The 23,913-nt window shown below is 41.6% G+C and overlaps 4 protein-coding genes across 4 annotated transcripts; 2 read left to right on the top strand and 2 right to left on the bottom strand.

Annotated features, from left to right (window-relative positions):
• The first annotated feature begins 173 nt into the window (after positions 1-173).
• LOC311249901 (arylamine N-acetyltransferase 2-like) lies at positions 174-1,614 on the top strand. Its single transcript, XM_084341288.1, has one exon. It carries the CDS (start codon positions 547-549, stop codon positions 1,402-1,404), a length of 858 nt encoding a protein of 285 aa, XP_084197414.1. The 5' UTR covers positions 174-546; the 3' UTR covers positions 1,405-1,614.
• On the bottom strand, positions 1,572-15,957 carry LOC311249897 (E3 ubiquitin-protein ligase MARCHF6-like). The gene is made up of 25 exons (XM_084341281.1): positions 15,584-15,957; positions 14,962-15,061; positions 12,980-13,053; positions 12,662-12,805; positions 12,052-12,124; positions 11,698-11,866; positions 11,277-11,466; positions 10,205-10,266; positions 10,069-10,101; positions 9,927-9,978; positions 9,537-9,595; positions 9,359-9,439; positions 9,145-9,213; positions 8,833-8,907; positions 7,486-7,620; positions 7,185-7,405; positions 6,812-6,949; positions 6,489-6,711; positions 4,862-4,931; positions 4,452-4,633; positions 4,008-4,142; positions 3,740-3,829; positions 3,268-3,400; positions 2,801-2,936; positions 1,572-2,123 (listed from the first exon to the last, which is right to left on the bottom strand). Exons 1-25 carry the CDS (start codon positions 15,600-15,602, stop codon positions 2,036-2,038), a joined length of 2,751 nt encoding a protein of 916 aa, XP_084197407.1. The 5' UTR covers positions 15,603-15,957; the 3' UTR covers positions 1,572-2,035.
• Positions 15,939-19,431, top strand: cmbl (carboxymethylenebutenolidase homolog (Pseudomonas)). The gene is made up of 7 exons (XM_084341289.1): positions 15,939-16,029; positions 17,367-17,459; positions 17,670-17,884; positions 18,004-18,111; positions 18,255-18,397; positions 18,558-18,649; positions 18,857-19,431. The coding sequence occupies exons 3-7, from the start codon at positions 17,670-17,672 to the stop codon at positions 19,034-19,036; spliced, it is 738 nt and encodes a 245-aa protein (XP_084197415.1). The 5' UTR covers positions 15,939-16,029; positions 17,367-17,459; the 3' UTR covers positions 19,037-19,431.
• On the bottom strand, positions 19,428-23,864 carry cct5 (chaperonin containing TCP1, subunit 5 (epsilon)). The gene is made up of 11 exons (XM_084341287.1): positions 23,621-23,864; positions 23,150-23,210; positions 22,728-22,892; positions 21,871-22,069; positions 21,559-21,751; positions 21,135-21,284; positions 20,921-21,040; positions 20,565-20,750; positions 20,343-20,480; positions 19,982-20,162; positions 19,428-19,888 (listed from the first exon to the last, which is right to left on the bottom strand). The coding sequence occupies exons 1-11, from the start codon at positions 23,723-23,725 to the stop codon at positions 19,761-19,763; spliced, it is 1,626 nt and encodes a 541-aa protein (XP_084197413.1). The 5' UTR covers positions 23,726-23,864; the 3' UTR covers positions 19,428-19,760.
• Positions 23,865-23,913: the final 49 nt, after the last annotated feature.

Here is a 23,913-nt window from a genome sequence, read left to right as displayed (position 1 = left end):
AACTAAAAGTACACAAAAAATACTACACGCACACGATTAAATGTATTTTTTTTATAAGGGAATTTTATTTTGAAAAGGAACGTCTAATCTTCCTGTATTTCACGCTACTGCATTATATATTTTTTTTTCCTCTAATATTTTCGTCAACATGTTTCCATTAATGGGGTTTTATTGTGACCTAACATGGAAAAAAAGAAAGGAGAAATTGGGGATGGTAAAGTTTTTTGATCAATAAAGTTTCGACAAAAAACGGTCTTGTAAAAAGTGAGGGGAAAAAAGCGATTTTTAACTTTTTTACGGAGGCTGCCGTACACTAATTCACCAAAAACACAAAGTCATATACTTTACTATATGTACTTTTTTTGTATCCTTATCAAAACCTACTTGTTATGAACTACAACAGGAGCTGGTTTCAGGACTTTGTACTTTGACTTCTGCCGTGAACACGTTAAGCAGCAGGAAGAGGAGTAAGACCGACACACGACAGCTCAGTGAGCCCGAGTTTCTTGGCCTATCTTTAAGTCGAGGCTAAAGTTATCTTTAACAATGGCTTCCGTTGACATGGACTTGAAGAAATATCTGTCCCGCATAGGGTTTGCGGGCCCCGTTGAGCCCACCCTGGACGTGCTGCGGGCGGTCCACACCCGTCACCTGCTGTCGGTCCCGTTTGAAAACCTCACGATACACAGCGGCGGACGAGTCCAACTCGAACCTCCTCTTCTGTACGACAAGATCGTGAACCATCGCCGGGGGGGTTTCTGCTATGAGATCAACGGCCTCTTCTCATGGCTGCTCAAAAACATGGGCTTCCAGGTCACCGTGGTCTCGGGCCAGGTGATGAGCTTGACACCGGGTCGTTACGGGCCACCTTTTGACCATCTGATCAACATGGTGACCCTCGACGGGCGGCGCTGGCTGTGCGACGTCGGGTTCGGTTCCTCTGGGTTCAGCGTCCCCCTTTCGCTGGACACCAATGGCCCCCAGGAGCAGGGCCACAGAGTGTACCGCATCAGAGAGGACAAGGAGATGCTCTTTCTGGAGTTGCAGAAGGAGGAGAACAAAGGGCCGGATGGAGATTGGGCAGACATCTACAAGTTCACACTTGAACCTCGGTGTTTGGAGGACTTTGCAGAAATGTGCCAGTACCACCAAAGCTCTCCATGCTCCATCTTCGTCTGCAAGTCCTTCTGCACGATGTTAAAGCCAGGTGGAAGGCTCACCTACACTGGCCGCAGACTGACCAGCAACACATATCCAACAGATGGAAGAGAGTTGGAAACCACAACCAGGGAACTGAAAGATGAGGAGATCCCAGGTATCCTGGCAGAGCAATTTGGACTTGTACTAAATTCTCCTCTCATACCAAAGGATGAGACAGTCCAACCAATACCAGTCATGTATTAATGTTTCCACATGGGATATCTTAAGACCTGCCTAATGCAAAATTATATGAAAAATCTTCTCATTGAAATGACAGCAACAGCTCTTATACAAGATTTTAAAGTACATTTTGAATAAAAAACCTGCTGCACGGCATGTGGCTCAGATCATCAAACAAAAACCAAAAAAGATAAATTGTCAGTTTGATTTAATAAATTATACATACACTTTTAAGATGTACAATGGTCATTGCATTAATCCATATCCGTCTTTTTTTTTTTTTTTAAGACAAAGTCTGCGTTCAAAGTATTTACACATGTACAATTATCAGGCAGCACTTTACAAAGCAAGGCGTGAACGACAATACAGATGTTGAGCTTCAAATCAAACCTCTAACCCCCTCACCCACCTGCCTATTCCGTTTCTCGGAGGGGCTTTACTCAGCTGTCCCGTGATTATAATACATTTCCCTCTTGTACCGCCTTGACGGGCGTGATAGGGATTTCAACAACATCCATTCAAATCCACCAAGATCCATCGGAGGTTCGAAAGGATCGCCGTCCAAGGGCTGAGTTGAAAACCAGAAGGGGTTGGGGTGGAGAGGTTGTACGCAGGGTAACAGGTGCAAAAATGTGGCAACGTGTGACACAAAAATCTACTCTGCGATGGGGTTGGAGGGCGGGACTGAGCTTGCTCTTCCAGCTTTCCGTTCGTAGTTGACCAGCCTCTGTCCAACCAGGTACCTGTAAAGAGAGATAATCACAATATTTATACTGGGATTCTTATTTTCAGACTTTCAGACTAAAAGCACATTTTCTTATGCTTAATGACTGTAATTATGTCCTCTTAAATCAAAACCCTTGACAAGAAATAGCATTTTGAAAACCTGGGTATCAACTGTTTAAACCAAAAGTCCAGTTAGCATAGAGCAACGTTGCACCAGATGTTTGTAAAGGTGCACTACGTAGTTTTGGGGGAGAAATTTTAATCAGAAGAGAAAGATCTTCATTGACTGATTTATTTATACCTACACAAATTAAATAAACAAACACTTCGTTTTCATGACTGAATAAACTGAATAAACAAACTGACATTAAGGACAACACAGTTTCATACCGTTTTACATTGTTTATATGTGGCGGACCCTGCCACCTTTCTAGCTTCAAACAGTGTTCTGGGGGCCTTATTTTCCTCTGAGAACAGCTTGTTTATTCAGATATGGAAAAAATAAATATTTCTGAGTTTGTATTATCACCTCATTAATATTGTAAATATTACAGTTCTGAGTTTGAATTTCTTCCCTCAAAACTACACAGTGCCCCTTTAACTTATATTTACACTGAAAACTGGCTTTATAGTCATTGACCATAACACGTGTTTGTTGTTTCCACACATGGGTATATGCTTAAAAGATCATTACTTGTCGTTCTTGATGTGTTCATAAAGGCGTTTGAACTGTCGGATCTGGAAGGACAGGATGCCGATGAGCGAGACCACCATCAGGAGGAAGGGGTAGATCCTCCTCTGCATTAGAATCTCCATCTCAGGGGTGACTCCTGCAAAAGTAATGCACTTAAGCTACAAATTGCTTCAATGAACATCTCCTTAGCTTACACTGTAGTCACTGCATCAGCCATCTGAGATAAGAAGGAACTAAATATCTTCGAAAAAATGCTAATTTGATGATACTTCAGCACATTCAAGGGATTACTTTAATGCAAACTTTAAATAAACAGGGCCACTGCTTTAATAATTTTTTTGCAACCAATATTATATGCACTAGCCAGCACAGAAAAGGGTATTTAATGGTATTTGTCTTAGTGTGTTGCTGCAGTATTAACCCTTGAACCGACTCTTTTATTGACACACCTGTTCTCAGACACTCACCTACAGCAGGCACCACCCCAGCAGCGATCACATACGGCACACACAAGGACAGCAAAAGCACTGAGATGACTGGAGCTGCCAGTTTACGGATGATGAACTGGAGATCAATGTTGCGAATTCCGTTTGCGTAAACCTAAAGAGAAAGTTTATAGTTTTTAGACTGTACAGCACCAACACCTACAGATGTGGTTGGTATCCACTATACTTCTCAAGGTTTAGTGACATGGGAGCTTTAGCCCAATTCCTCCTACTGCACTACAGACTTATCACTCAACTGCCCTTTTTATATACTGCATACAAACTAGACTACATGTAAACAGCTATATATATTTGTCTCTTATCCAGTAAAGACATTAAAATGATTTTTTAAAGTGGATACTTGTTGGTCAAAAAGAGAATATACAGCATCTTAAGATCATAACATGTTTAGCTAAATGAAGAAGGTAATGTCCAATATCTATATACAACCCACCTGCTCAATAACAGTCTTCAGCCACCACTGAGGGCCCATGAGAGTGATGGCGGCAATTATTTTGGCATGGAGCACTCCAAGAGCCCAGTCCTGTAGAAAGATAACAGAGAGATCAATGGATGAACATGGATACAAGAAGAGGAAATTATTATTTATAGTATAGGAAAAAATACAACACATTACCTACACAACAATGAACCACTAAAAGGCGGTGTGGAAAAGGAGGAGAATAAAGGAACATAATCATACAATACAGACAAAGTCATACCTGCCAAGGGTAGAAGAGGGGTGTCTGGTCCAGGGGTACCCTGAGTGGAGCCACAATGACCAATTCAAACAGCAGGCCCAGTAGCAGCGGGATGACTCCAGCGACCAGCAGAGCTACAACCAGGGTCTTCAGTATCTGCACAAACAAAGCAGTACACGCATGGTAGTTTAAGTTTTATTCCCCTTTGATTGTACCAAATGTCTTCCTTGATGGCAGGGTAAATGACTTGAGTTGAAGCTTGCATAGTTGGAATATTACTACTAGACAGCTGCTTCTAAATTTGAATATGAGTTCGTAACAAGCAGCCAACCATTTAACAAAACATTGCATCCAGGTCCAGCTGTAGACAATCTAATGGCTGGATAAAGAACAACTAATCACTGCACCACTCTGCTGCCCAATTTTGGTGTTTGGCAACAATAGAGGCTGCTCACAGGAACCCACCATGAGCGTCCACTCCTGGACTTTGTGCATGATGACGGTGCGTCCCTGGGGCATCCAGGCCAGGAGCACAGTGACTCCTCGGATGGACAGCCAGCAGACGTATAGGCCGCAGGCCGCTGTGTACAGTTCGTGGATTTTGGAGCTTCCTGTCCAGAAGGACATCAGCCAGCGCCCAGTGAACACTGAAACACACATGTGACAAAGAAAACATGACCCCTCTTCACCCTTTTTCCAACTTTACAGTGTTCCTCAGGCCTGGAAGCCTGGAAGTGAAATACTATGTGAGCTAGAACTTCAAAAAGAACTGTTTACACAGCAGAGACATGCACATATATATATAGATTTACCCTTTAATTATGGTTTGGGTGTAGGTCTACAAAGCAGAAAATTGCTGGTTGTGCTTTTCTCACCTGGTAGGGTTAGGCACACCAGACTGGCCACTAGCAGAGTGATGCACATGAACGCTATAAGCAACACGATCTGGAGAAAAGAGGAAACAAGTTTTAGAATAAAACTGAATGTATTGAAGTAATCAGCTTGAACATATTTGATTTCCTTTCCCTGCAACACTGTAGAAATGTGTCTATATCCATATGTGTCTGTATTTATAAACTACAATTGATTATATACGATAATTATAGCAGTGCACATGCAGATCAAGGCCTTTCACATGAAGGAGGAGGGGTGTAATGACTGGGATTTGAGTTGTATGGCCTCAGATGTACAGTAAGTGGTACCTACGGTGTTTTTCTGAATTTTTGTGGACTACCACAATTGCTAGGTGGCCCTAGTATCTTTTTAACAATGACTTTAAGCTTTATTATGACACTCAGTTAAAGTATGTTAACTTTAAACATATACATCTGAATTTGCATTTGCATGGAAAGCTTGCTGTCCCAATTATATCGTTTTCCACTATTTTACAAAAAAATTTGGCCGATTGTCTTAAATACACATTGTGACTGTGTGGTTGGGCAGCCATGGTAATACTGATTTGTGAAAACACTGAAAGAGTTCATATTTCAGCTGGAATCCACGCATCTAAAAATGTTTAACCTTTGTTTTTTTTATTTAATATATATTCATTTATTTTGATTCAACAAAAGACACTGTGATTGCATCAAAGCAATCGATCTGCAGAACAAAAGCAATAAAAACAAAACCAAACGGAACAGAACATCTCGACTTCAAAGACACATTCAAACACGTTGGCAGGAGACGAGGATTGAGGATTTTCACAACCTACAAGGAACAGTAACGAACAGCTATAAGGCAGAATTCACTCACATCTACACTACATAAACCCTCTTGTAAAAATAGTGGAGATATCTAAATCAATATATGACATAACGGGCTCCCATATTTTGTGAAATATATTGCCTCTGTCATGTAAAATGCATGTCAAATCGTCCAATTATATATATTCAAGTATGATCTTTTGCCAATGTGTTTTAGATTGAACTTTGACAGTTGTCCAGTTCAAAAGCACAAAATGTAAGAATTTTGTTTAGTTTCATTTTATATTTATCCTTAATAGAGGCATCTGATATCCCAAGTAGCATACACAGTGGGTCACAGTATGTAGTAATAGATAAGATCTTATCAATTTCCCGTCCTATAACATACCAGAATTGCTGTATTTTCCTGCAAGACCACAGGCAGTGGGTGAGACTGCCTGTTTCTATTTTGCACTTGGGACATAGTGGAGAAAAATCAAGAGTAAACTTATGGAGTTGGGAAGGGGATATGTGTAAAAATTTGAGGTGAATTGCTTTCAACACAAGGTTTTTGCGCTCTTCCAGGCCTCGTCCCAATCATCATCTTTAATCTCTATGTTAAGGTCTCTTTTCAATTTATCCTTTAGTTGAGCAATGTGCATAGTATAATGCTAAAAAAGTTACACTTTAACAAAAAAAATATATATTTATAAATGGAAATCAAACAGGTGCAGAAATTAAACTAGAATTAAAAAAAAAAAAAGCAGACATACAACATATAATTCTCCAGATACTGCATTAAATCTTTGGAGTGTCTCACCCTGAACGGGAAGCGAAGGGGTCTGTGATAAGGCTGGAACCCCACTGGTCCCCCTTGCTGCAGGATGGCCTGATGGGCTGCATGCAGCCCCTCGCCAACAGCTGGTGCAGGGTTGTTATTGTTGTTATGGTGACCAGGAGGAGGGTTGTTATTGTTGTTGTTGTTCACAGGCTGGTTGGCGTCATTGTCCTCCTGCTCCCCGAGGAGGTAGGAGTGGAGGTCCCTGTGGAGTTAAAGATGTGTTTAGTTATAGAGAGCTAATCTGAGAATGATTAGGAGCTTAGTATGAATTGTGTGTGGTGAATTCAGAATTATTGACTTACAATAAATATCCAGCACTGACTGTCCAGGCCCTGACCAGGCCTTTGAGCCACTGGCGAGTGTGTCCCTGCTCCAAAAGAGCCGGCAGCACAACCTGAAGTAATAATAGCTCCAGAGACAGCTCGCTGACCGGAGCATCACTGAAGGGAGAGAGGTGGACAGGTTCAGAAAATGTCACTTCAACCATGTGTGCCAGGGCATGGACCTCACGGTTACACAGAGCCATATATATTTCCTCTTTTGTTCAAGATCTGCTTTGACAAAATGCATGGCCTGAAAAGGAAGTGGCCTCATACACCATTTCACAAAGACAGCAGCTGCTTTCTCACAGTCTAATGCTAAGTGACCTTTATTTGCGTTATGTCTGCTGGTTACCTGTAGAGCATGACGTTGTACGGGAGGAAGGTGGGCAGCAGTAGTTTGATCAGCCTGATGGGCAGCCACAGCATGAGCAACACGATCGAGCCGAACACCACCACGGACAGGATGAACCGCCGCAGGTGTCTGTAGATGGGCAGGTGAATCATCTCCTGCACCGGGTTAAAATCTGGGTCATTGAGGTTTCTCAGAAACCACAGCACTCCCGGCCTCAGCACCTGATGGACAAATAATGACATAAATTAGCAGAAGCTTTTTATCATAAGTGATGTAAAAATGCTTGTCATCAGGATCTTACCTCTCTGAGTAGGAGGATGAAAGAAGCAAAGTAGAAGACGTAGACCATTCCCACAAGCCAGTGCAGGAACATGGTGGTCCCAGGGGCTGATTTAAAACTCAACTCTCTGTCTTTCAGGGAGGCATCAAACATCTCCTGCAGGATGAAGAAAGTAAAACGTTATATAAAAGAAAGCATTTTGACTGATTAATATTCAGTGTTGGTTCTAAGATGACGAATGCACAGTTGGCTCGATCATAAAATGTGCAATGAATAACATTTACACATGTCATAAGATTAGCAGATTAAAATTAGACATGTAAAATTAAGGATTCCCCCACTGCTGTTCAAAGTTCAGTCTCATTTTGTGCTTTAGTGCCGTTGTTTCTATTTTTCTTTAGCTTTAAACAGAATGAATGCTTTACTTCAGGTCCTATATTTGAAATATTTATTAGAGCTTCTAAAAACAGCATCTCAACAGAGACCAAACTACCTTTGTAATCAGAAGCTAAATTTAATCTGTAGGACAGGCTGAAATGATAAAGATAGCTTATTCAACACAGTCCATTTTCAGGCCAATTATATTCCTTTCACAGGTGGACAGCTGCACAGCAGGAGGCACTTGGTTCCCTTCTGCAGTGCAGGCTGCTCCACCTGTTCTGAGGCAGGATGATTGGCTCAGGATGGGCTTTCCACAAACATACCCGCTGGCTTACAATAGGTGGCATGGGGCACAAGCTTAGATGGCCACTTGAGGTGGAGAAGCACTTAGTTTCCCCGTCACTGTGCTAGTTAGCTTCAAATAGTGAAAACTCGCTGACACACAGTGACTTGCAGATACGGAGAGTGAGAGCCACAACCCAGAGGCATATGCAACACTCTCCAAACGTCCAAACCAGTTTGTTTTCCGTTTTCCTGTGTTAATAATAAATGCCTGAACTGTGTGATCAACAGCATCTGCTTCTATGTCTGCGTCGAACAGCTACTTCAATGGCTGTCTGACAAGACGCCTCTACCGGGTAGAGAACACCACTCTCATTTTAACAGATTGTGTCAAACAGCACATACTGAAATGTCAATGGAAGATTAGCCGTCACTGACACTGGAGGAACCCTTTGAGGCTGGTAGAAACATGGATACTATTTCAGAAAATTATGTGTCACTCACACGTATGGTGCTGTATCTGTAACTACATCAGCCAAGGATATGAAATAAAATTAACCCTCCTATTACCATGATGCCAACTGATCATCATCCAAATCTTTAAATTTCACCAGTTAATTAAAACATGCAGAGAATGAGATCATTTCACAGAGTAAAACAGATTTGCTAGGAGTCAAAATAAGCGGGAGAGCAAGAAAGTCTTACTAAAGAGCAGATGTCGAGCCACCAGCCACAGATGAGTGGGAAAACACCGATCTCCACAACAACCAGCAGAGAGACCTGAAATGGAGCAGACATTTGTCTTGGTAACACTTCACCCCATATATAAATACAGTAGAAACTTCTCATCTCGATGAAAGGTGACATATGTATAAAATTGCTATGCGTCAGCTTCTGTGTATCACTGCAAAAAAAAGCCGCACAGATTAAGTCATACTCATGTAGTAAATGTCAGTAAGTGAATATTTCTGTTTCCACCAAGGACGGTGCCTACATGAGTTACACAAGACGGATTACCTTGACAACAATGTAGCAGACTCCCAGGAGACGTCTGGAGCGCTGAAACCTGACTAGAGCAGCCAGTCCCTGAGACAGCCATTAAGGATCAACACTGCTTACACATTTACACCTGCACAGACTTATCAGAACACATCTGCCCTCGTAATATTGCGAGAATGCTCGTTTTACATTTCAGTGCAGGGACTGATGATGGTGTTAGATGGAAGGATACGTGACAGAGGATGAGCGTCATGGCCAGCAGTATGTAGCCCACTATGGTTGTGATTAAGCCTTCAAAGTGGGAGGCTTGGACCTGAAGAAAAATACAAAGTTGTTGTCAAGCAGTTAATCTCAGTTTAAGAGACACAATATTGCATAATAAGGCTGAGATGATGAAAGCAGCATCTTACATATTCTTCAAAGCCAAGACCCACGACAGAGAAGTGCCCGATGTGGTAGGGACAAAATGCTGAATGAGGGAAAAAAAAGAAGACATTCACAGACATCACTTTGTGGCTTATAAACTAGAAAAGAAAAATGCAATAAACCCGTAGAAAGAAGTAGATAAAAGTCTGAGATCCGTATGATGAAGGATCAGTACTGTATACTTGTACAGATTTCAGTTTTATGTTTTGCTTCCTTTTTTGTGTCATTTATCAATAAATGATAAATCGACCACAATAGAAATACACCTTTTAGACTTTATTGTGTTTTTATCCTTCATGATAACTACTAGTGTACAAAATCATTTTGTACTCATAATCATCAAATAAATTCAATCAATAAATCAGTCTACTCACCGAAGACCAGGATGAAGAGCGTGTTGAGAGACACTACCCAAAAAACATGCTCCTACAAGACAAAGACACAAGAGACTTACAAACTCATCATACAAAATATTCAAAGTGTAAAAAACAGAACATGACAGGCATAAAAACATACCAAAAATACAAGTGATCCATCGAGGCCAAGCATCTGAAAGAAAAATGGGAAGGTTTTCAGTGTTTCATATGAGTTTTTGTTAAGTGTATACTAGGAATGGGGCTGTTTAGTGATCAATAATGTCATGTAAAGTTACCCTTTCCCAGGTGAGCTCCTCCGCTGCTCTGTCCCACTCCAAAGCGTTCCAATTCATGTCATCTACACAAAAAGGTATTAACTTGAAATACAATGAAGACCAATACGTTCACAGCAGTCAGATATGTATACAATACCGCGTACGAGTGGTCCCATCTAATATTTTGTGTCATGTCAAAATAAAGTCCATATTCTGCGTGTCAGAACAACACTTTTAATTGTGCATTGTCTGCTCAAATGTTTTAGAGATGCCCTTTAGCGACAACACAGAAAAATTATATGTAAGAGGGTGGTTATTGTTACATTATTAATGCTGTTCTGGTCAAATCTGTTAGCATAGAATTGCAGAGCAACCTATTGTGAGGATTTTTCACTGCATTCATTTGGCTGCAGTGACACCCCACAGCTACAATAATGTATAATGCAATCCCAATTCATTATCAGTCCTTTTCGCCTAGCCTGCTGCAATATCAGACCATTAACCACGGTAAAACAAAACAAATTAGGGTGATATGAGTGCTACGGGTAGCATTTTGACATGTCGTTGTATCACTCTCAAATTAATTGTAATGCCTTGGCAAACTGACAAATGAGACCATTGTGGAAACTATTTGTTTGCTCTAACACCAGTGGTACATGTTTGTTCTAGTGTTTCTCAGTGTTTTTAAACTGCATTTCCATAAAGCCCTGTTGTTCTCTGCTGCAAAAACATGTTGCTCCAACTACTCTCTTGTCTGTTGGAGATTAAATGTTGGAAATAACTATATTCATGATGTTCTGCTCCATTTAATTTGTGCATGAACAGCACTTTATCTGTGATTTGTGATGATAAGCACTTTTATTTTGTAAGGTAAGGCATTCCAGCATATCTCTGTAAAATCTGACCATGCAGAACAATGTGAAATGTGATGGGCAGGCAGGCAGTGCGCTATCCATTCTTGAAGACAATCACTGTTTTTGTTTATGCTGATGCATGTCAAACATGTCTGACAACTCTTCTCACAGCTACACTTGCCAGAAAAACTGATATTGTGGTTAATTTACATTGATACTAAACTGAATAACATTCCAACCTTGTGCTCCGTTGTTGGGGTCGGCATCTTCAGCTGCTGCTCCCTCCTCTTCTTCAAGCTCTGGGTCATCACCCTGGTCTGGGGGGACATCAGGGGGCTCAGGCTCTGCTTCGTTCTGGGCTGGGGGATCAGCAGGGGCTGGCTGGGCTGCAGGGGGCTCATCAGCTGCACCCTGGCCTGCAGCTTGTGCCTGAGGTTAAGGGGAGAGGATGCATGACTTTAATACGGGAATATGACAGTTTTGTGTGTATATGTGTGATAAAGATTGGCTGTCCAAGTATGTATCTCAGATTAGAAAACTGTTGAGTAGATAGATGGGTTATGGTAGGATATTGTTATAATCTTCTTAAGATTTTTTTTCCCCTTTTGTTCAGTAAAAAGAAATGAATTGGTCTCATTGGTCATTAGTCAAGCAAAGTACCTCATTAGCTTGTCCAGCTGCATTTGGCGGTGGCGGCTGGTGCTGCTCTAACCACTGGGGAGCGCCACCATGGACTATCTGTTCTCTGAGCCACACCAAGCTAATAAACGCACACAGCGTGCAGGTGACCACGAAGCAGCCCTGTAGACAATCTGCAAGCAGGTTCTCTCTGCAGGAGCACAAACATTTAAACATATATATTTATATATAAACATACAAAACCACTGTGCTTTAAACAAAAGCTCTGGGGAGATTAAGGCAATGCACAAGTAAACAGAGTAGCTTTCACTTAATTTAGCATTATTTCCCATACTAGTGTGTGTAGTGCTGGAGAAAAACCGTATCACCACTCACGTAGAGAGCATGTCCAGTGGCAGTGTCAAAAGTGAGCTCACAGAGCCGGTAAACAGACACTTGTAGATGCGACCTGAGATCAGACAAATACATTTGTGTAATTATGCAACTCTAGAATACATTTAAAATACTGAATGGTAACAGCTTACATAATGAGATTTAAATAGATCGAGCCTACATTTCTTACATCGAGTACTGAGGGGGATTTACATATCTTGGAGCACACACAGCATTGCTTGTTATGTAGCGGTGCTAAAGCTGTAATTCCTTCGTGTTAAACCATAACATTAGCTAATGTGTAATGCTTACACTTCATGTGCTTCACACATGTGCTACAAGTGAAAAACTTCCTCTCGCCCACACAAGGACAGAACTGAGGATATGAAGTAATACTTAAGGGGTCAACTAACAGTATAATGAACATTTCCTATCATACTCATCAGACGAATCCATTTATGAAGAGAGTACACCGGTAAATGACGTGTTTAGGATAATAAATATTTGAAACAACTGATATGAAATGTAAGAAGGGAGGACAAATGAGATCACTGCAACCTTGTGTACACTTCCAGTTTACCTCAGCATTTGTGTCCGTGTGTTTACTACTTACATGCAGTTAGAGGAACCACCCCAAGCCATGCGAAGGCCACCAGTGTGTAATGGAACCAGTAGCGGATGGCTGTGCCCACACTGGTCAGCAGGCCTGCACATATATCCTGGATGGGCAGACGTGAGGGCATGTCTGGGGAGTAGACTGAAGAGGACGGAGGAAAAGACTGAGTCAGGGAAATTTAAATGATCTTTCATGTGTGATAAAATTCACAATAAAAAGAACCATATGGCCCCATCTGTAAGGCTTGTTTAGGAAACTTGGGGCTGTTAATAATATATCAAAAGTGGATGATCCATCAATGTCACAAGTACTTACTTGGTGTGAAAGCAAATCTGTGCTTGCATAATTCACAGTACTCCTTCCTGCTGTGCTTCAGCCACTGGACCAAACTGTAAAGTAACATTTAGAGGGTCAACAGTAGCACACAATTCAACAGCCCAAAACATGTGTATCTCCCAAATGGTCTCCGTTTGCAACAAATTTGGATTGATAAGATTATACTACATACTGCCGCTCAAAAACAACCACTGTGTTACATATTTAAACCGCAGTCTGGGATCTTTAACTCTGTGAGACAAAGGTCTACATTGCTGACCGAACGTAAACTTTTTCATGGATGCCAAAAGGCTACCAGTTGTGATGACCTCTCTAGGACCTCCGGACCCAACAGAGACTGACCGTGAGTAGTCATCATGTTTCAGTCACGGTACAACACTCACTTTCTGACCAACAGCTGACAGGGTGTATCAGTTATTCCTGAGCTGATTTGTGCTTGTATGTTACCCATAACAACACCATCCCAGCTTGTTGTTACATAGACGAGATTCTAGGATTACTAACAGGGTTAGGTAAGGGAGTCATTACACCGGCTGATTCCAACACATATGACAGCATTACAAATGCGTGTCATGAGACCTACACAGTTGCAATTCACCTTACATCATTCAATGTTCTCATTATGCCCTCCTGACAAAAAACACACAAGGTTTGACGTACCATAACTAAGCAAGAGAGTGACGGAACACATTTATTCTGTCTTGGTTTGTTAATGTGATATGTTCAGCACCGAGATTGGCATTATGAATCCACAACAGCTGGGATTTATGTGGGAAACTGGCCATTTCATCCAGTTGACCGACTCAAAATCAACAAAGACATTCTGACACATATTCTGTCATCAATTGCAAAGCGAGTCATTAGTGAAAACGCCTCAATTTTCTGATTTGACCAAAGAATTATGAAACTGTGAGACATGTCACTTTAACATTGAAATGTCATCTATAGTACATAAAGTTTGATGGCTACGTTTGTGTTTCTGGGGGTTTGTCTGTATTGTAACCACAAAGACAGAAGATAAACATATCTACAGTCCGCCTGCACACACTCAGCACAACTATACTATCCAAACACAATAGACTGTTATTCTAAACTTTGAGGGGGTGACCCTGAACTAATATGGATTCAGACAGAGGTTCAACGACAGAACAATCCAGACCTGGTCTCTGCCACTGCCTGGGGATTTCTATGCACCTGACCCTCTTGTAACCACTGACGCTCACACACAGGACAGATGAGAACAAAGCATCTTCTCCAAAATACCTGCAGGGGCTGGTATTGTTTCCACCAGGCAAATTCCACCACACCTAAGCTAAGATATCTGGGATGCTATACAACCTGGATGAACCTGTTCTTAATCCTTTCATGATTCTTCAATTACATTTGCTATCAGGGAGGAACAATAATAGGGCACAACTTAAGCACCCAGTTATCCAATTCATTAGCAGTCACCCTGAAATATAGCAAATCCCTATACTGTATTAATCCTATTATAATATATGCATATAAATGCCGCTCCGGGTTTCTATTTTTGGACTATGAGATTAAAAATAACCCAGGTAACGGCAATTTTTATGAAGAAACCAAATATTCTCTTGGCTGGGTTTCTTGGAGACAGCGTGCTTGTGTGCATAGAGTGAGAATAAGAACAACGGTGCAGGAAAAAAGGGAAATATGTGAAACATTGTGCTGTGTTCTTTTAGAAATAATCAATTGTGGTGCATGCTGAAAAACCCCACACAGAAAATCAGATTAGTTTCTGAAAGAGTACGAGGGAGGATACTTTAATGTACAGTTTTGGAGCGACTAATGCAAACAGTTGACATACTGTCCAACCGATTCCTGATTATTCACCTTGGTGAGTAATCTTCAAATATTTGACATAGGGGGAAAGTTGTCTGGGTGGTGGGGGAATCTGGGGAGTTCACAGTAACGACAGCTGAAGAGTCAAACACACTTACCATTCCTGGTGGATAAATTTGATGCTGCCAGTGCAGACACAAGGGTGGTACAGGGGTTTGTCTGGGGTCCCCTCAGAGCGGCACACACGACAAATATCCGCTGCAGACACAAACAAACACATATGATATATGACACCCATCGCCAAATGCTGAACAAACACAGATGTGCAGACAGAGAGTAGGTGGCAGTGCTGTGTTAATAGACAGGTGTCTTTTGCTCAGAGAATTGAATCCATAGGCACCAAGCAGGAAATGACAGATACTTAGATAAGCAAGATGCATACATTTAAGTGAGTGACACGATGAACTTATTCTTATCTATATGACCATACATCAGGAGACTGATGACATCACCAGGGACTTCTAGTCCTTTTCTACACTCTCCAATACATTGCTGATTTATAGTACGCGTATACTGAGCTCGGCTGCAGTATTACAACACCAGTCTTCTCCCATCTTCCTGAATAAATCTCACATTTCATTGACAGGCTATGCTATCCAGCTGAGTTAACCATTAGCAGGCCAGCTTAGCAGGAGCCTCGGTTCTCGGTGATACACTGACGTAGCTAACGCTAGTGAAACCCAGCCGGGGAGCAACCAGTTACGCCTTTCGATTATTTACCTTCTTCGGCAGTGTCCATGTTGTTCGCTAAGCACCGGTCACCGTTTCTTCCAGGAGTACCTTGTACAGCGAACCCATCCACGACACAGAAAATATCGTTTAGCTAGCTACGTTAAGCTAGCGAGACGAGTATATCCTTATGTGTCGGATGCATTGACAATCATAAAATGGTTTCCCAACAGACTGAACGCCAGCGCTTGCTTCGTTGTGTCCTCTCACACCCAGTCTGTGTTCGCCGCTAAACAAAAGCTTTTATTTTTTACGGTGTATTTTCGGTGTAAAACGAATAACTACAAAAACGTTTCATCCTCTGTGTTGCTGAAGTGACAGTTAACCCAGGAGACAAATGGCTAGCTGAGCTTGCTAACGCATGCGCTAGCTAACGTCACTGCTAGCCCCTGTCACAACAATTTTACTTTACCGCAGCGGTTCAAGTTTTACGGCAGGTAAACTTCCATGACAACCGTCACGTGGTTAGTGAAGGGAAAGCTGTAAATTCATATTTTTTTTAATATATAAGTTATGATTTATATTGTGTAATACGCAAGCACAATTAAAATGTACATCTGTATCTACGTTGCAAACATTTTATTAATTTCTTCGCTTTCACTCTGATAATGTAGATCGTGCATCAAAAATATCCGTCCGTGTTAAACAGCGACATCTGCAGGAGGAAATGTGAACAAACCACTTTTATAACATTTGAATTGCACCGTAAGCAAAGTAGTTTAAACACCGGGGCTAGTCTTGTGAGAAATAACTTACTTGGTTTAGATATTTTACAGCAAGAACAGCCATACTTCCTCAAAATGTCAGTTCACTTTCTGAAGTGTTTTACATGACATGAAACTCTACAGTTTATTCACTATGAATGCACACTTGTGTAAACTTTAAACGCAATTTGGGGTTCAGGTGTCTTAACTCTTTCAACACAATTAAATTGCTGTTACAAAAATTGCTACTTTATTTTATTTCGAAGTAATTTTTTCAAGCATAACTTATTTGAACATAACCTTCTTATCTTATCTGTGACGTTTTTGGCGAAATAATGTATGGATAATATTAATCCAATAGGTTCCCTGCTATTAATTTAAATATGTTAACTCAAATATAATCGGTTGTGGTTATATATTTCAGAAATCACAAGAAGCTACTTTATCAAGAGATATTTTTTATTTTTCGAAAGTAAGCACATCATGAGGTTAACTTTATTCTTTGTCGAAATAAATAATGAATTATTAATTACTAATAACATGCCGGGGCATGAAAGCCTACAGTGCTATCGGCCGGCCCCATCAGCGGCGCCGTGGCTTAGTTGGTTAAAGCGCCTGTCTAGTAAACAGGAGATCCTGGGTTCGAATCCCAGCGGTGCCTTTTGAGACTGTCGTCTGAGTTAAAGCACCGTGTGTCAACATATAAACACTTGTATAACAAATATGAACTTTGGGTCTGTTTCTGAAATTGTTTAACGCTATAAAACGTTGCCAAAACTCACAGGTCAAGTCAGATTGAAGCACAGAATGGTACCGGAAGTAAGGTCGGTGTCCGCACCACACGCAGAGAGAGAAGGCAAAATGATATCTGCTTTAGAGGTTAATTTCAAATGTAGAAGCTGCAGTATTTAAGACAAAGACCTGGGCAAAAAGCTCCATAATATCTAAATCACTTATTCATAAAAAAAAATGTTTTGGTCCCCAAATATGTAACTTGTAATGTAGAATATTAGAGCTTTTATTTTGAAGGTCACGACAGGAATTTTTATTCTTTGCCATTGACCCTGCAGATTTACAATGACCGACCTGGCTGCAACTTTTTGAGCCCTTCAGAAGACCCCACATTGTCTCTTCTCTCGTCGGAATAAACATAATACAACACGGTATGTCTGGTCTGATCTGTGCATATCGATGGTCACACTTGTTTGAGGCCGAGAGCAGCTAGTGGGAAAAGTTTGAGCTATGTTTGCAAAATGCTTAGTCACTGTGTTGTGCAAATAGTCGTGTTTAAGGGACAGCCAGGTCTGAAAAATCCTCTCTATCCAGCTGACTTTCTACTGTCTGTCTGATCCTGTCTGTCTGTCTGTCAGCAGATGGCAAATGAAGCTAAGCCATGCCCCTGTGATATTGGTGATCGGATGGACTACGGGGGGCTCGGTCAGGAGGTGCAGATCGAGCACATCAAAGCTTATGTAGTGAAACCATCCTCTGCATCTGACAAGGCCATCATAGTCATACAAGACATCTATGGGTGGCAGCTTCCCAACACCAGATACATGGCTGATATGTTGGCTGCCAATGGATACATGTGAGTAAAAATCATTGCACTGCGCAGGAAAGAAAGAGTGGATGATCATGTGTGTGCTTATGAAGGCCAGTTTGACCTTTTAACAAACATGTCTTCTGCCATTGTTCTGCTCTGAGCAGTGCTGTTTGTCCAGACTTCTATACTGGAAAGGAGCCATGGGGACCATCACACGACTGGGCCAAATTTCAGGAGTGGCTTGAAGACAAAAAGCCAACCAACATTAACAAGTAACTAAGGGCCTCTGTTCAGCGGAGTTAAAAATGTTCTGTTTGTAGTTTTCACCTTTAAAGTTATTAAATGTGGCAGTTATTCACAGATCATTTTTTTATGTATGCATAAGATATTATGGTCATGGTATTTCCTTCCCCAGAGAGGTGGATGCAGTGCTGAGGTTCCTGAAGGAGCAGTGTGGTGCCAAACACATTGGAGCAGTGGGCTTCTGCTGGGGAGGGGTGGCAACACATTACCTTACCCTGCAGTATCCAGATATTAAAGCTGGAGTGTCAGTCTATGGTATGTCTCAAGTGTCTTCCTTATTCCGTGACAGTATTACAAAAACAGCTATATTGGTTTGCAGAATATGTCGTTTTGAGAATGTAATTTGGTGCAGAATCAGGACCATGTGCAGAAGTGTTTGCTGTAAAGTGGTTTTGACGATGATCTCACTGTGCAGGGATCATCCGTGAAAGAGAGGACAGGTACGAACTGAAGAGTCCGACGCTGTTCATCTTTGGGGAAAAAGATGAGGTTATCCCTCTGGACCAGGTCAGTACGCAAGAACTTCCATAAATGCGCCCTGATGTTTGAGCACCATAAGGTATCCTCTATATACCAATGATATGTTGAAATACTCCAGCAATGAAACGGTTTTTAGTCAGAACAAGGTCAGAAAATGCATGAGGGACTTCTATTGCACAGAAGTTCACTTAAAAATGCCATAATCTCTGCCATACACCTGTGCTTGCTCCTCAGGTGAGTGCCCTTGAAGCAAAGCTTAAGGAGAAATGCACAGTGGATTACCAGGTGAAGATCTTTCCTGGTCAGACTCACGGGTTTGTCCACCGCAAAAGAGAGGACATCAACCCCACAGACAAACCAAGCATCCAGGAGGCCAGGACAGACATGCTCAACTGGCTCAACAAGTACATGTAAATGAGAAGGTCAGATGCTTCAGCATATGGACAGTCAGTTACACAAAAATGCTGGAGTTGGAAACGATGCTGAGAATCGTGTTCCTACACACAGGTTGAAAACCTGAAAATGAAAATGTAGAGGCGCCATTTCATAGAGAGCTCAGGACAGTGATCATTACCCATAATTTTAGTTTGATTGGTGACATTCCAGTTGTTTTCCAAATGTTTCTTGTATGTTTTACTTTAGAGGTCTGGATGTTAATGTATGGATACTGACAAACTGCCATTTTTAATGTTAATGAAATGTGAATTTTAATTGTGGAGCCATAACCATTTAGCACTTCTGCCTTGTGCCAAAACAAATATGCAATATGTTGTAAAGAACAAAAGATTGTATTACATTCATAGAATTGAGTATGTGGATTACTTTTAATGCATCAGCTTTCCATTTTTTTTGCGTACATTCTCAAGTTTTATAAAGACATGTACTGTTCACCTGATGTGGAAAACACAAATAAAGATCAAATATCAGGTTCAAAATTGGCGGCTTGAAATCCGAACTACGAGTCTGGAAGCTTTGAACTGACCAACATTTTTTAATGGGGACTTTGATACGACAACAGCTTGAACATTTTGTATCAAATGATAAATAGCTATATGCAGTGCGGTTTGGACGTGGTGCTCGGGGAAGTGCCTAAAACCTCTCGAACAGCTCGGAAATCTTTAAGTGTTCCAGGAGGCCTTCAGTCCTCGATCTCTCCTGGGCTGCGGATGTCGTCAATCTTGAGGATCATCTTGACTACCTGAGTAGCCAACAAGATCTGCTGCTTCTTGCCAATCAGGGTCTCGACCACATGTTGCTGCTTCATATCTGCAGTAGCAAAAAAAAGCCATTTAAAATACATGTGGTCTTGCTTTGACTTTAAAGTGAAGTATTGTGATTGTCTGACACTTGGTTCCTTACCATTGGTGTTTTTGTGCAGACAGTCTATGCCGAGGAAGGGGTTGTTCTCTTTGACCTGTCTGGCTCTGACCTCTGTCATGGTATGGATAGGGTTCAGTCCACTGTTCTCAGCCAGTGCCATTGGGATTACTTCCAGAGCATCAGCAAATGACCTCATGGCATACTGCTCCAATGATGGGCACTGGAGAGGAGGGAGGGCAGAAAAAAAGACTGTCAGGGCAGCAAAAGAAACAGCATCTCTATAGTTAGCTGTGGAATCAGAGCTTTTCAAAAAAAGTGCAAAACAAATGCTTATTGTACTTTTGCAAAAGGAATACCATAAATAATTTAGCTTTATTCAGAAACTATCTGCAGGTCTCACCTTATCTGCAGCCAGGTTGACAGCTAGAGCGCATGCAATCTCTGAAGCTCCTCCTCCATACACGACACGGTTGTCTTTGACCAGATTGCGAATTACACACAGAGCATCATGGAGAGCGCGCTTGGCCTCTTCAATGATCTAAAGACATGGATAAAATAAAAGGTGAACCAGAGTGATAGATTACCACAACTTTGGCGGAGGAAAATTCACATTTGTGCCTACCATTTTGTTGCCTCCACGGATGAAAATGGTTACGGCCCTGGTGTTTTTGCACTCCTGGATGACCAGCATGTGATCCTTTGTAGTGCCAAAGGAGATCTCCTTCACCACACCAGCTGTGCCAAGCTTCTCTGGTGTCAACTCAGAGAACCTTGGCACGATGCGGCCTCCTGTGGCGATGGCGATCAACTGCAGAGAAAACGCAATTGACACGGGATTGTTAAAAACAAGGTAATAATTCTACTTCATACTCTCTACTCATCATAACCATATAGTGATAAAATTGTATGAAGAATGTGACAATAAAATTTTGTCCAAAAGAAAATGAACATTAAGGAGATCTAACCAGTGCCTCTCACCTCAATCTCGGGCCCTCCGACCCAGCGCACAGCTGGCAGCTCATTCTGCAGCAGAAGGTGGTTGGCTTCATCGTCAAAGCCCCACTGGCAGATGGCCAAGTTAGCGCCATTGCTTTTGACCTAAAAAAGAAATAGGAGGTTTAAAATTAACCACATTTGTCAATGTTGATGTGAAGCATTCAGTTTATAGTTCCCTTGATGCTGCAGTACTAACCTGTTGGATCATCTCTTCAAACTTCTCCTTTTCGTATTTCTGAAGGGCTTTGTAGTCCTCCACAGAGGTCACATCCAACTTATGCTTGGTCTTGGGCTTAGGGGGCTCGAACGGGCAGGTGAGGATAGCGATTTTGACATCTTTCAGAACCTGAGTAGTGACAAAGAAGAACTGATGTTAGCATTGTTATATTAGAGTGGTCACACAAAAGTAAAGGCATTAAAACCTGGAGTGTTTGAATGCAGAACTATAAAGCAAAAAACAGTATCCTTTCACTGTCTACATTTAGTTTTTTATTGTTAAACATTTTCCCAATTTTTATGCAATACATATGTATAAGATGGATGTGAGAGATGCAGTTTAATTTGCCCTCACGTACTGTAAACTATTTGATTCTATGTGATCAGAGATAGACCGTTTATACCTTGGGCATCTGAGGGTGGCTGAACTCCTTGTCAACAATGACTCCCTTGATGAGCTGTGTGTCCTCCAGCTTGCCTCCCACTTTGCCCTCCATCTTGATGAGTTCAAAGTCCACATCCTTCCTCTCCATGTCGGCAACAGTGAGGATGGCATTCACTGCAATCTCTGCCATCTGCCTGTGGCAACGATTGATACTGAAAGACAACAGATGTGACATCTTAACTGATGATACCCCCTTGCAATGCCGAAAGCTAAACTAAAGAAATGTGAAATAGTTAATTGTGTTTTGTCGCAATACAACATAAAAACTCACATTTTGGACCCCAATGTTGTCATGGCGGTCTCAATGAGTGGTTCTGTGTTGTTGGGATCGCAGGGCATGGTTTCTGCAATTTTGTCCAGCTGTTCGATGGCAAAGCGTGCAGCCTGGTCATAACCATCGGAGATCCTGATGGGGTGGATTCCTCGGTCCAGCAGCTGCTCAGCCTGCTCAAGCAGAGCCCCAGCCAGCACTGAGGAGGATGAAAAAATAGTGAGACAATAATACCAAAAATAGTTATAATGTGGTTGAAATACATCAGGTTTTCATTATCAGAGCTTTAAAAAATCTTGCTGGTGACAAACGCGCTGCTTAAAATCGATTGAGAATATTCCCAGTGCAAAATGTTTTGTTTTGATATGGCTGCAGGATACTAGAAAGTTTGAGTGTATTTATGAGCCAACATCCATAATGCATCGAGACTAGAGATGGCATTAACAGAAACTCATGAATAATGTGTTCTTTATATTGTAGCACACCACTGTTAAGTAATAACAGACTACAAAGTACCTGAGTAAAACGAATTCACAAAAACCCTGCTGTGTTTAGAGATGAAGAACGGCTTAATGACTTTTTCCTTTACAGTCACACTGAATTTTTTATTTTATGATCCAACAGGGCCATTTCCAGGGCAAGGCTTGGTACATTTACCTCTGTCTCAAAGGGAAGGTGTTTGATGATTGCATGGCTCTGTTAGTCTCTTTTACAATAACCCATGTAGGGTTGCACAATGGTTGATAACCATGGGGTTAAATCCTATATTAGGACCACCAGAACATCCAGCAAAAGGCATAAATCCAGGTTTACACCGAAAAAAAGCATCCTAAGCCCCTTATCTTCCTTTCTCGTACCAACAACTCCAGTGGTTCCATCACCAATCTCATCATCCTGGGACTTGGAGAGCTCCACCATAAGTTTTGCAATCTGGTGGTCCACATCCATCATGCCGAGGATGGTGGCTCCATCGTTGGTGACAGTCACCTCTCCATCCCTGTCAACCATCATCTTGTCCAGACCTGGATGCAAAAATGGACAAAACGGTTCAGGGAGAAATAACAAGTGGGACCATTGCTAAAATGTTAAAAAAAGGTCACAACTTTATTTCATAAGGATATCAAATTTACTAAGCAGTAGTAGTAACTATAGTTAATTTAAGCTACACAAAAGCTCAGCAACTACGCACTTAACCAGCTCTCTGAATTGATTAATAATTAATAATTTTGAGTTTGGTCCATGGAAGTAATCAGACTGTACTTAAATGGTTTCTACTCACCGTTAGGTCCCAATGATGTTTTAAGCGTTGACGCAACCGCCTTGGCTGCCATAATATGAGACTGCAAAACACAAACATTTCCATTTTAGCTCACATTTCACGAAAGATTTTATTCTTGGTCCATCTATAGCGAAAACAGATTGAAGCTGCCATCTGCGATAAAGAACTGAAACTCATGGAAACGAAATGATGTACATCCATAGTGACAATTTTGGGCGCAGCCTTGTGTAGCAACACCCACCGGCTGAACACTGACAAAAAGCACATGGGCCTCAGTGTTAGCATGACTTGGCTAATGTTAACCTATTGCTATTGCACCAACAGCTTAGCATGCCAGTTGAGAATATGATTAAAAATCACAGCCGTACACTAAAACACGGAAGGTGTCGACTTGACGTGTCCAACGTTATGCAAGTAATAGCAAATTAGTCAGTTGCTAACCAACGTGCCATGCTAGCTAGCCCATTGTACCTTCAAAGCGTCAATGCCCGACAGCCGTGTCTTCTTGTCCTGGTCTTTAATGATGATGAAAGGCCTCCCATACTCATCGAACGCAAGTGTCCCCAAAGAGGACATGTTGACTGAGGGTTTAGGACACTTAGTAAGTGTTCAACGGGTAAAATAAAGACTTTTGCGATGGAAACCTGGAGTGTGGCTTAGCTGCAAGCCGCACGGGTCTGCCGGCGACTTCTGGAAGGCTCCACGGGCGGGGAAGGCGGAACCAAGTAGCGTTAAGTGTGTCTTATTATTACACACATTAACAT

This window comes from Pagrus pagrus (genome assembly GCF_965226575.1).
Source record: "Pagrus pagrus genome assembly, chromosome: 20".
Lineage (NCBI taxonomy): Eukaryota > Metazoa > Chordata > Actinopteri > Spariformes > Sparidae > Pagrus > Pagrus pagrus.
The sequence above is the reverse complement of the archived record's forward strand: the minus strand, read 5'-3'. Positions and strand labels throughout refer to the sequence as shown.

Bases quoted from the DNA above. Each gene is read 5' to 3' on its own strand.
- LOC311249901 (XM_084341288.1), top strand. From the start codon at position 547: ATGGCTTCCGTTGACATGGACTTGAAGAAATATCTGTCCCGCATAGGG.
- LOC311249897 (XM_084341281.1), bottom strand. The intron at 13,054-14,961 runs GTAAGTGTGTTT...GTTACTTTACAG, and splicing joins AAATTTATCCACCAGGAATG to TTTGGTCCAGTGGCTGAAGC. The intron at 3,830-4,007 runs GTATGACTTTGT...ATCTTTCTACAG, and splicing joins CCCTCTTCTACCCTTGGCAG to GACTGGGCTCTTGGAGTGCT.
- cmbl (XM_084341289.1), top strand. From the start codon at position 17,670: ATGGCAAATGAAGCTAAGCCATGCCCCTGTGATATTGGTGATCGGATG. The intron at 18,398-18,557 runs GTATGTCTCAAG...CTCACTGTGCAG, and splicing joins AGCTGGAGTGTCAGTCTATG to GGATCATCCGTGAAAGAGAG. The intron at 18,650-18,856 runs GTCAGTACGCAA...CTTGCTCCTCAG, and splicing joins AGGTTATCCCTCTGGACCAG to GTGAGTGCCCTTGAAGCAAA.
- cct5 (XM_084341287.1), bottom strand. From the start codon at position 23,725: ATGTCCTCTTTGGGGACACTTGCGTTCGATGAGTATGGGAGGCCTTTC. The intron at 23,211-23,620 runs GTACAATGGGCT...TGTGTTTTGCAG, and splicing joins CGGGCATTGACGCTTTGAAG to TCTCATATTATGGCAGCCAA. The intron at 20,751-20,920 runs GTGAGAGGCACT...TTTTCTCTGCAG, and splicing joins TCGGAGGGCCCGAGATTGAG to TTGATCGCCATCGCCACAGG.